Below are 13277 nucleotides of genomic sequence, written 5' to 3'. Positions count from 1 at the left end.
TTTTATTTCAGCTCATGAAACATTGGACCAACACTTTACATGTTGTGTTTATATTTTTGTTCAGTATAATACAATCATTTTCAAGTCAAAACAAGTTGCTGGCTAATGGGTGACGTAGAAAGAGATTTCATCATCAGGATGTCTTTGACAGTGTTTTGCCCATGTATTACAGGGGTGTGTGTGTGGTGTGTGTTATTAATCCAGTGTGAAATGGTTTAATAGCATCAGTTGAAGTGATCTGTGTGAGTGGATGAAAAAGGGATTGAAAGCATGGCACGACGAGAATGTGGAGGAATAATTCAACCACTGAAGAGTGTGTGTGTGTGTGTGTGTGTGTGTGTGTGTGTGTGTGTGAATATATAAAGGATCATTGTGTGTGCTTGCATTGATGTGTATGTGGGGGGTAGGTGTGTGTGTGTTTCGGTATTTCAGGCAGTAACGTCTGTGTTTGTCTTCAAGAATGTCTGTGAGAGGGATTGAGGGTTTAAGTGTGTGTGTGTTTTCATTTGTGAGATTGAGCAGCAGGATTATACAGAGACAACAGTGCCTCCAGAGCCAAGGTGCTCATAACCATCAGCTTTAGTCCTACAGATTTACCCCAGCGCTCCTGAAAAAACGGCATGGTTCAAGAACAGGTGAAGTAGGTGTTATAATACACCCAGCCAGAGGCCACACAAAACAGGGGCGTGTGTTTGGCTGGATGTTCAGATGCACAGGGCACCAACCAGTAACTAACCTATTCGATGTGCTTTCCAGTTTGTGCATAAATGTTTGGCATGACAAACATGACAAAAGAGTAATGTGCTACAGAACATACAGGTCCAGGTCTGCTACCAGGTTAACAACCTGTATCTTCTCTATATGTTCCAAATGCTCCAGCGTGTCTAGTAGGAAGCATCCTGTACAGCGTAGACTTAAGATAACTGTATTCTCTATTGTCAGAGTAGCTCCTTGGAATATGAGCTAGCAGGGAAGGAGTCAATGCATTAATCATGGAGAGAAAAACTCCTCTGGTCCATACCTTTTTATCAGTGTGTGTGTGTGTGTGTGTGTGTGTGTGTGTGTGGCTGCCCATTCCCGGGGAGACCTCAAACCCATTATGTAACAGTTGAGAAAGAAACAGGTTTACGACTGTAAGTATAGGAAGTAGTATGCACTTTATAGATCAAATCAAATTTTATGTCACATGCTTCGTAAACAACAGGTGTAGACTAACAGTGAAATGCTTATTAAGGGACCTTCCCATAAATGCAGAGAGAAAAATGATAGAAAAAATTATAACACGAGAAATAAATACACAATGAGTAACAATAACTTGGCTCTATACACTGGGTACCAGTACAGAGTCCATGTGCAGGGGTATGAGGTCATTGAGGTAGATATGTACATAGGTAGGAGTAAAGGGACTAGGTAACAGATGGATAATAAACTGGAGCAGCAGCGTATGTGATGAGTCAACAGAGTTAGTGAAAGAAGGGTCAATGCAGATAGGGTTCCGCAATAGGCAGGCCGAATGATTGGATTTGGCCCCCCGAGTTTTCTGAGATTTTTCAGGGAGGGGACATTAAAGACGGTAAAATGACCAGGAAATCAGTTCAAAGTGATTTTAAATTAGAAAATCTATTCCCAAGTATTCCCATGCATAGATAAAGAGGCATATGTGATCATATCCCAATGTAATCAAGGTTTTAAATTATTATGTTTTTGTCAAATACTATATCTGTTTGGGCTTCTTGTGGTAAATTTGCAGTGTAAAAATTATTTATAATTATGTTCCGGCCCCCCTATCATCCGCTGAAGAATAAAATTGGCTGAATGTAATTGGGGACACCTTGTATAGATTATAGCATGAGAAAGGATATGTAGAGGATTCTGGGTATCTAGTTTAAGAATGTACTGTCCCTGTCTGCTTGTGTTGACAATGACATCAGAGTCAGGTTGTGATATTGGGTTAATTGCTCATGCTTGACGGGAACAGCAGCAAAACAAAACAATGAGGAGCCAGCCAGCCAGCCAGCCAGCCAGGCATGGAGCTCTACTTACTTCATCTGTTTCACAATAGTGCTCTTCCCTGACTCTCCAGCACCTGCACAAAGAACAAAAACAGCCAGAGGTTAAAAATACACCCCTGTTAGTGGAGAAATGTAAACAGGCAGCAAGCAAGGCTGCCTCACATCTACATTTTAGTCATTTTAGCAGACGCTCTTATCCAGAGCGACTTACAGTAGTGAACACATTTCATTAAAAAAATGTTTTTCCGTACTGGTCCCCCATGGGAATCGAACCCACAACCCTGGCGTTGCAAACACCATGCTCTACCAACTGAGCCACACGGGACCATCTAAACCCCCTCCTCTTCCTCAGGCCTTAACGCTTACATGCATCTCTCCCTCTCCTTCCTTTCTCTGAGTTAATCTGTCTCTTTTCATATTCCTCCCAGTCACTCCCTATCCAGTTACAGCCTAACAGTCATGTCAATCTACAGTAGTGCATAATATAAACGGTAGTATTGTTATGCCGAGGCCCCCTGTCTCATAGGGTTTCACAGAGTTTCCTATACCCAATTACTCCTGTGTCAACAGCACGACCTGTGTGTTAACTTCAGAGGAAGCCGTCGTATTGTAACCCTCCCTCTCCACAGCCGCTGAGACAAGGCACTTAATCATCATTAGCGTTAAATTAAAACTTCGGAGTGCTTTCACAAACAGGACATGGGCCTGTTCTTTCAGATGACGTCATGTTGCTTGTTTCATGTTCAGGGTCCATAAGAAAGTCATTGGACTAGTTTCCACTACTGTACTGCAATGTTAAGTAGTTGGCTGTCTAGATTAGAGGGCAGCAGCACTGAGTAGTTAACTAATCACACAGCGCTAAATGACCCGCAGTCCACCACTAGGGTCATGGTCACTCTGACCCAACAACACTCACTGTTTATATGCAGTGTGTGTCTGTGTGTCAGATCGCACGCTACCCAACAGTAACCATAATCTTCCACCAACAACACAAGCCACTGACATTCTACTTTCCATCACAACAGTGATGTAAATACAGAGCACAGAGCAGACACACAGTCAGACTGGGTGAATTCTCTCCATTTAAACCTCCTTATAGTCCCCATGCTAACCGGCCAATCTAAGAGAGACATCCTCTGCTCCATTACCCATTCTAAAGAGGCCACTCTCTCAGCTCCCAACAGTTAGCAAGTCACCCTGCACTGATCTGCTCCAGTATGTGGGCTGAGTTGATAAGCTGAAATAAAGAAAAAGGAGGCGAAATGGAGGAGAGAGGCATCTCAGGCTCCAAGCCTAGAGCGAGAATTGAAATTGTAATTTTGTTCCTAACTGAACACAGAGGGAAGTGACTCAGAGACACAGTGGAAAGTGTTTGTGTGTGTGTGTGTGTGTGTGTGTGTGTGTGTGTGTGTGTGTGTGTGTATACATGTTTGGGCACTTGCGCATTGTGTGTGTACACTCTATTTTGATTCATATGTGTATTTTCTCAAGTGCATGATGGGGTTGAAGCAATAATACGTTATGAATAAATCATATGAGATGTGAGCCTAATAACCCATGGTTTTGTCTGAGCATGTTGACAATCCTTCAACAATAACATATTGTCCAGAGTAGATTAGAGCCACAGGCCTTGTACACAGGCAGACACTATACAGTCCACTGTAAGGAAACTTTATAAAAAGCAGATTCCAATGTTGATTTTCCTACAGGATATTCTATAGAAATAAATGGGGGGACAGAGAGAGAGACAGAATGCTACCAGGTTGCCTATAGAGAGTGCTACAGACACAGGTTGTGTGTCCAGAGTTTACATAGAGCCAAGCTGCAAACACACTCCCAGAGAGTTCATAGACCTGTTAACACAGAGGCGTGATGTGACTGAACCCAGCTAGGCCTCTCTCCCCACACACACACTTACACACACACACACACACACCAGATTTTTCCCCCTTCACTTGCTCTCGCCCCATTTCTTTCTCTCACGCTGTCTCCCTCCCTCCTGCCATGATGACAATGGTAAATAGAACCTTTGGAGTTTGTCCAGTAAAGCGGAGGACATTATGATCTGGAATGACAGGAACAGTACAACACTGAGGTTTATGACAACAAGAGAGGAGATCTATTGACTGGACACACAAGTATCTCCTATAGACAGATACCTTCCATACTGACCTCTGAAAACCAGATTAGTGTATATGAGTACGAGGTTAGTAAGTGTTTGTGTGGGTTTGATAGTTTGTGCTCTAAAAATGTGTGTGTCCTCCAGCTATAATACCCCTGCATTGCTTGCTGTTTGGGGGTTTAGGCTGTGTTTCTGTACAGCACTTTGTGACATCGGCTGATGTAAAAAGGGCTTTATAAATACATCTGATTGATATGTGAAGGTAACTTTGAGATGCAATACATTGTGAAAAAGACCATGCCCATCAAGATCACTTGGCATGGCATCGGCTCTATAAACTGACATATAAAACAACAATTGACACATCAATTGGTTCTTTCCAATTTAAGCTAGTCTATAAAATGATTGCTCAATATATGGGGCACTGAACAGTCAGCCTTGTGCAGACTCTGCCGCAAGGAAACAGAATCAATACAACATATTTTCTGGTACTGTCCATCGGTTGCTCGCTTTTTATGTCATAATATCAGGGTTCAGATCTACAAACTGTATTGTTAGGGGATCTGAAAAAACACGATCAGTCAATGGGAAATATCATTATACTCTTGGGTCAAGTATTTATTTTTAGGGCAATATCGGCAGAAATGCTACAAATAGGGAGGGATGTATTGCAAAAGGAAATAGCAAAATGGCATTATACTGGGAAAGATGGGTTCACCTGTGGACATCAGAGTATTGTAGTTAAGATCAGAATGAATGGTGTATTGGCCGTAGTGGGTGAAAATCCAGCACTTGAAGAGGAAATTATGAATATGTCAATTCTTTAACTACAGGTACTGTAGATGTGAGACATAATAGCTGTAAGTAGCAGTAGAAGTATTGTTGTCCGTTAGTTTACTCCAATCTGGGTAGGGGTGGTAGGGTAAAAGAAAAAAAGTTAGAGAAAAATAAATGTGAAATTATGCAAACAATTACAATCTATCTGCAACATTAAACCCCCCCCCCCAAAAAAACACTCAATGTTTACATTGCCTTACTTGCTTATGTGGAAAAACAGAAACATTGCCTACAGGGAATGCCAGTTAATGACAATGTAAACTGCCTCACTGGTTAAGCTGGAGGTAGCTGCACACACACTCTCAGACATGGTGGTGTGTTATCACACTGCTGCTCCTGAACCATTCCCCTGCATTAATAATGTATGGATGCATGTGCAGGCGAGCCAGCGCTGCACTGAAGACCTTGAATATTTCATGTACCTGCCAACCTGCAAAAGACTGCTATGATGTTCACAGCGCATAGATGCATGCACACATGCAGTTGAGTCATACACAGGCATGCGTGCAAGCACATAATGTACACACATATACAAAATAATACATTAGACTAGTGCAAACACACACTCAACCAAAGTAATTTGTGCTACATTGTAAGCCACATAAACCTATGCAAGCCTTGTGTTATCTGATTTTTCAACTAGAACAGGTCTTTGAATGGTAAAATGTAATAGAATTCAATTGCATCAAATTCAACAAATTCAAGTGTGGGCTTCCATCAGCACGGACTCTCAGAGCTGTGTTATGGCTGTTGTTGAAGACTGGCCTGCAGATATCACTGTACCAGCTCTACCCATCTCTCTCTCTCTCCCCCCTCTCCCTCCCCCTCTCCAGATGGAGGAATGCAAGGGACAGCCCCAATAGGGGACTACTCCCTCTCTCTAACACAACAAACAGCCTTAATCCCATTCCGACTATTCACTTTCACTCTACAAAGAGGAAACAATCTGAGCCTGGGTTCTGACCGCCTCTTTGATATGGTGACTGGCTGGTCGTTGAGCAGATTAAAGCTGTGCAGAGGGAAGCCATTATGAGGAGGATGTTTCGTCTTCCTGCCTGACAGAGGAACTCAGATTGGAGGATGAGTGTGAGTGGATATAGGGCCATTGAGAGCGTCCCTCCACTGTAATAAAAGCATGATGACAGTAGCACAGACACACACACTGTATCCCCCATACGGTGCTTCCACAGCCCAGAATCCTTCATGACACAGTGTGGAAACTCTCCCTGCAGGGCAGCACAATTGTTCACTGTGTGCTGAGTGTAAGACTGGGACTGTGTGTGTGTTTGGGTTGGGTGCATCACTTGACCTCATTCATCCACTGCTCTAATGAAGATTTTCAAGAGCTAGGGGAGCTGACACCCGTGTTGGGTTTCTGAACCGCAGGGGGACAAACACCTAACCGGAGGTGACAGCATTCCCTCCACTGTAATACTGAAGGTGTAAACTTGGCAGTAGGAAAACCTGAACAGTATACTTGACCTCTCAGCTTCCCTATCAAACCTAAAAATGTCAAGCAGACATTAACATTATTGGTTAAGCCACAGAAAAAGACAGCAACCTTCCTACTAGCCATTGATTGGCTGAGAGAGGAGCCGAGAGAGGAGTTTGGATTGGTCTGCCATATTGAAGGCTACTATCTATTTGAGCTGGTCAGTCTGTGTTGGTAATCCTGTCAAACGTGGCTTTAAAAAAAATGTATTGTGTAGTGAAGCTGCATACATGTCGATCTCCACTTTCTGGAGGATCAAGTTTTGAAATCAGTGGAATTAGAGTACGATAGCTAAAGATATGGAGAAATCACCTGTCTCTGGATTACATCTTCAAACTAAGGGCAACCGTGGTATGGCATTCCTGACAGGGAGACACGTCCGTCATGAATGATGATGTATACAGGTAAGATTGTCTAGCATTAGTTAGCTATATTTTCAGATATTACATGTTTCTAATTTTGACAGAAAGTGGTTTCATTTCAAGCTAAAGTGTACTGTTAGTTAACTAGCTAACGTTAGCTGGCTGGCATTATTATTTGTTTCCCAGAGCCGTTTGCTTTTCTAGTTAGATCCTAATGTTAGCTCCCAGCACTGTGGCAATGTTGGCACTTTGTTCATTGTTGTTTAACTAGCTAACGTTACCTGGCTGGCTCATTAGCTAACGTTACGGGACGTGTGTGATCTTAAACGTGTGTACACGTTGAATATGGCCGGTGTCAGTAAACGTCTGCAAAAAAGCGCAATGAAATTGTTGCCAGTAGAGCTGTTTAGGCTGTTTTCATGTTATAAAGAGGTAAACAAATCATCGGTCAGTGTCAAGTGTGCGCTCCGAGAGCGAAACGAGATGGGTGGGGCTAAAGTTTAAGAGGGTGTGAACGATGCTGAATGGGTGTAGACAAAGAAGACCTCTTCACTAGATACCAAAACATTCAAAGGCGATAACTGTAACCAATTTCATTATGCTTTTTTGCAGACTTTTACTGACACCGGCAATATTCAACAGGTGTGGTACACATGTTTAAGATCACTCACATCACGTAACGTTAGCTAAGGACTGATCACCCCAATCCACAAAAGTGGTGACCAATTTGACACCAATAACTACCATGGGATATGCATCAACAGCAACCTTGGGAAAATCCTCTGCATTATCATTAACAGCAGACTCGTACATTTCCTCAGTGAAAACAATGTACTGAGCAAATATCAAATTGGCTTTTTACCAAATGATCATACGACAGACCACATATTCACCCTGCACACCCTAATTGACAAACAAACCAAAACAAAGGCAAAGTCTTCTCATGCTTTGTTGATTTAAAAAAACTTGACTCAATTTAGCATGAGGGTCTGCCATACAAATTGATGGAAAGTGGTGTTGGGGGAAACACATACAACATTATAAAATCCATGTACACAAACAACAAGTGTGAAATTAAAATTGGCAACACACACACACACACACACTCTTCTTTCCACAGGGTTGTGGGGTGAGACAGGGATGCAGCTTAAGCCCCACCCTCTTCAACACATACATACATGCATACATACATACATGCATGCATGCATGCATACATACATACATACATACATACATACATACATACATACATACATACATACATACATACATACATACATACATACATACATACATACATACATACATACATACATACATACATACATACATACATACATACATACATACATACATACACACACACACAATATATATATATACACACACACACAATATATATATATATATATATATATATATATATATATATATATGAATTGGTGAGGACACTAGAACAGTCTGCAGCACACTACTAGAATCTGAAGTCAAACGTCTACTGTTTGTTGATGATCTGATGCTTCTGTCCCCAACCAAGGAGGGCCTACAGCAGCACCTAGATCTTCTGCACAGATTCTGTCAGACCTGGGCCCTGACAGTAAATCTCAGTAAGACAGAAATAATGGTGTTCCAAAAAATGTCCAGTTCCCAGGACCACAAATACAAATTCCATCTAGACAACGCTGCCCTAGAGCACACAAAAAACTATACATACCTTGGCCTAAACATCAGCGCCACAGGTAACTTTCACAAAGCTGTGAACGATCTGAGAGACAAGGCAAGAAGGGCCTTCTATGCTATCAAAAGGAATATAAAGTTTGACATACCAATTAGGTAAAGAAACACTTGAATTGAGAAAGGCCAGGCTCTCAAGAGAAGATTGGGCAGTGTGTGTAAGGTTCTGTATTTATTTTCTTAGTCAACCTTGTGTTCTGTTTCGTTGTGTTCTTGAACGTAGCCCTGTTTCTGTGTGTTCTTGAATGTAACCCTGTCTTTCATTTTTGTTCATTGATTTCACCTGTGTTAATTACTCACCTGGTCTCATCAGCTCCTTATTTAGTTCAGTTCATTCTGTTTGTGCCTTTGAGGTATTGTTTTTTTTGACTCTACTAAGCCTTTTCCTAGCTTGTTTGTGAGACCCAGTTATAGCCTTCAGTCGTAGTTGATTCACCTGCCTGTTTGACTACCTGTGTATGACCATTGCCTGCCTGTGATCACGGTTCCTGCCTTCTGCGAAGGCGAAATAAACACCTGCCGCGCTCTGCACGTGAATCTACACCTTTTTCTCCCTGAGTATTCATTAGAGTGTGCACATACTGTAGCCTCAAAATGAGGTGGAAACTGAGCTGCACTTCCTAACCTCCTGCCAAATGTATGACCATATTAGAGACACATATTTCCCTCAGATTACACAGACCACAAAACATTTCAAAACAAATCCAATATCTATTGGGTGAAATACCAGTGTGCAATCACAGCAGCAAGACGTGTGACCTATTGCCACAAGAAAAGGGCAACCAGTGAAGAACAAACATCATTGTAAATACAACCCATATTTATGTTTATTTATTTTCCCTTTTGTACTTTAACTATTTCCATATTGTTACAAGTCTGTATATACATATGACATTTGAAATGTCTTTACACTCACAAAAGTTCCAAAAGTATGTTTACTGTTCATGTTTTATTGTTTATTATCTATTTCACTTGCTCTGGCAATGTAAACATAAGTTTTACATGGGGGGAGGGGAAGAGAACAGTGGGATCAAGCTCCACTTACAGAGACCAGAAAATTCCAGGAATATGAGCAAAACAAATACTGCCCCACTGCCTAGCAACCAGGCAAATGGAGGAGATAGTTGTGGTTACATCCATTGACTTGAGCTGAGTAGGGAGGCCCTTTTCCAAAAAGCATGAAAGAGGGAAAAAAAGAGGTGGGGGTGAGGGAAAAGGGCCATGACCCAGGAAACTGCCTCATTATCAATCAGGCCCAGTGTGGACTGGTAGGGGAGGAGAGGGAGCACAACCAACAGAGGAGAATGTGCCAGGGGTGGATGTGCTATGCCAGGGGTGGCTGCGCCAGGGTGCCCACTGGAATAAATGAGACCCAGCTGCAGCGGTACAAACCCAGGGCCAGGTCTATGAAGGGTAGAGAGAAAACAACACGGAGCACTGACATTACCACAGCAGCCAGGGAGAGCCAGCTCACCAGTTTCAATCACATTTCATTCTGAAAATATGAGTCTAGCTAGGAGCTGTTCTACAGAACATGGGTACAATCCAGACATACAAACAGCCCCACCACACAGAAACAAACAAACAAGCTCATACTCACACACCCACTTAAATCATCTGTCCTGGGGGGGAAAACTATTATTGTATATTTTTCTAAACAAATATCCATGTCTTAGGAGAAGAACTTGAGCAAGCTGTATATATGAGATGTTTAAATCATGAGGTACCTGATAGCACCCAGCCCACAGAGCTACACCACTAATAGCAAAATAACGGGAGAACGCATTGATCCCGAGTAGGGCTGTTGCGGTGACAGTATTACCGCCACACTGGCGGTCACGAGTCATGATGGCAGTCAAATTCCATGTGACCGTTTAGTCACGGTAACTAGGCTTCTCTAAGCTCTGATGCTGCTGATGGTCATTAGTAGCCTACCAAACTTGCTAACTGCCTGGTACTCAGCACTCTATTGTCCCTCTAATCACTCTGACATAAATGCAAATGTGTTCGAAAATCTAATAAACACTTCATGGGAGCCCATGAGCTCATGTTGCACAACATTTCTATAGGCTATGCAACTGCGTGAGAAAACAGAGTGATGGCCTCTAATAAAAAGAGGATGATCCCATCAGCTTTTTATCAGCTAGGCCTACTATATTTATTACTCAACTTTCCTAATATTAAGCACGTTGCTTATATTTACAACAGGATTTTAGCCCACCTGGCTGGCATGAAAACGAACCACGGAAAAAGCGTCCTCCATTTGCTATTTAAGTGCAAAGATTATGTATTTTTTCCACTGCCCCTGTTTCGATACAGGTGTATGTATATGTAAAGGCATATATGTAAAGACAAGATTAAATCAAGAATAGTCTGATGGGTGACAATATTAGCATATCATTTATATAGGTCTTGTGAATGATGCCCAGCATAAGAAACAACAACTTTTTCGAATCATAATCACACACCTCATGTAGCCTAGCCCATAGACCTATATGTTTTGATAAGGTTTATAACTACAGTGGCCAAATAACTTCTTAAAATTAAGCACATTAATCCGCTTTACAAGGGGTGTAGAGCTTAACTGGCATACATAAGCAGCACATGAGTTTCAATTTTGGGGAAGATAATTTTCACCATAAAAATGCACCTTTATAATAAAAGCATTACATGCATAATCACATTTGTGGTCACTTTTGATAATGGTGTTTTTCCGCTAATGGAACATTCGCACTTATAGCCTACTACCATGTGTACATTGCTGCACTTATAATGTGAATAAATAGCCTAATAGTTTATCAACATTTTAAGCTAAACATTCTGATCTGTTGCGTCAGCCACATCTCGTACATTTTTGGGGGGATGCTAGTGGTTGTATTAATTTGGGATCCATCGCATCCCACAAATGTCCCAGACTATGTTTGGAATATTTATTTCTTGCACAGAATAGAATAGGTTGACTTTTATACTATGGGGGATAGTAGATTAACATAGGCTAGTGCTTTTGCTGTTCGTTAGGCTTACTCATCTTGTTGGCTGACGAAAAGTAAAATGTGGACAGTTCTTCCAATATCTTCAATATGCACCTCGGAATTGGATACGGACATGTGCAGTTACGTCGCCGATGTGTCTGCCTTCACTTGTAGCCTGTGAGAAAGACCCGATCATGTGATGGAAAGCCATGTGAGAGAGGTGCTTCCAAGCGTGCCGCACTCAGGGAGAAGAGAACAACGGCCACTGGCCGCAAAAGGCATGTCTTTTTTTTAGGGTCCATTACGGCCACACAAAGGGGATTCTGACATGAAATTTGAGGCATTATCAAGTGCTGGTCAAATTGTGAATGAGTGACTGATGAAGTGTGTACAGCCTGCGCCAAAAACAAAGCAGAGCTCATTGCGTTCAAACAACTTTTTTCAAATCATTAGAGTCGCATCATATAGCCTTACAATGTATTAACATTTGTAGAACAACAAAGTTACATTAATAACTATAAATGAAGCATATAAGAATACCTATTTCTTTGTTAACTGCTCAACACATAATAGCCACATGTGCGCACTCACTCAAATCATTTGGAGAAAATATCCTTTCTATTTTATTCAGCTTTGTTCAATTGTATTCTTCATACTATAAAATAAAGCCACGGAATTCTAAGCAAATCTTGTCTGCTAAATGAACTAGTGTAGCCCACAGCCATATGGCATAGCCACATCAGGACAACTCAGAGTATGCTATTCTGTTCTTCTGAAAGACTACATTTTCTTCATATCATGCTTCTTTAGACCTGTCTACAATAAATAATGGTGATGGTGTAGGCTATATTACATAAATTTGCTAGACTTTTTAACATGTAGCTGTTCCAAAGGTCTGCATTCGTGTCTTGTAGGCCAGGAGGTGCTAAATGTGTTTATGTTAAATAACGGTCAATTACCATGAGACCGACAGTTATTTGCATGACAATCACCGACTGATGACATTTTGTGACTGCCACAGCCCTATCCCTGAGGTAGAGGAAGAAATCAAAAACAATCTATGTATTTGACCCAAGGGAGGGAGGAAGCAGGCTTTCATTAATTAAAGTGTATACACTGGGTGGTTAGGAAGAGGCTACAGTCATTAATATTGGCCTACATGGGACTCATTGATTAGTGCTCTGACGATGCTGAATAACAGTAATTGGCCATGAACAGCAATAAGAGCAGGGCTGATGAGGCCTCAGGTCTTGGTAAATAAGGATTATATCATAGGGGCAACTGTAGCTAGAAAGGTCAAGAAAAATATGGCCCCTTGTGTTGCCATCCTGTGGTTCGCTACTGCCAACAGGCTGCCGGTATAGCCAATTGGTTGCCCGCTGTTATTAATGACAAGTTGCCAGTAATGCCAACAGGTTGCTGGTATTGCTGACAAGTTGCTAGTAATGCCAACAGGTTGCTGGTATTGCTAACTGACTGCTGGTATTGCTAACTGACTGCTGGTATTACCAACAGGCTGCTGGTTTTGTTCTGTTACAATCATCCAGCGTTGGATTAATTTCAGAACATCCATATCCACAAGGTTTCTAATAATAGTTCATTGCTATGGGTGTTAATAGAGGGCAGTGAATTACTCAACAGCACTTAAAATCAATTCACAGGTTTGATGAAAGGAGAAATAATAGCAGTGATGTAGTTTCAATGCCAGATGTACCAAGGAGACACTGTCTGTCCTGCTTGTCTGTT

General features: G+C 41.7%; 1 protein-coding gene across 1 annotated transcript in view; it reads right to left on the bottom strand.

The window, feature by feature from the left end:
• Positions 1–13277, bottom strand: part of LOC115150537 (guanine nucleotide-binding protein G(i) subunit alpha-2) — a 92788-nt gene that overhangs the window by 19714 nt on the left and 59797 nt on the right. The window contains exon 2 of the mRNA XM_029693945.1: positions 2044–2086. Coding sequence (XP_029549805.1) covers positions 2044–2086 — 43 coding nt within the window. The remainder of the gene's footprint in view (positions 1–2043; positions 2087–13277) is intronic.

This window comes from Salmo trutta, chromosome 16 (genome assembly GCF_901001165.1).
Source record: "Salmo trutta chromosome 16, fSalTru1.1, whole genome shotgun sequence".
Taxonomy (NCBI): domain Eukaryota; kingdom Metazoa; phylum Chordata; class Actinopteri; order Salmoniformes; family Salmonidae; genus Salmo; species Salmo trutta.
This window is presented reverse-complemented; position numbering and strand designations above follow the sequence as displayed.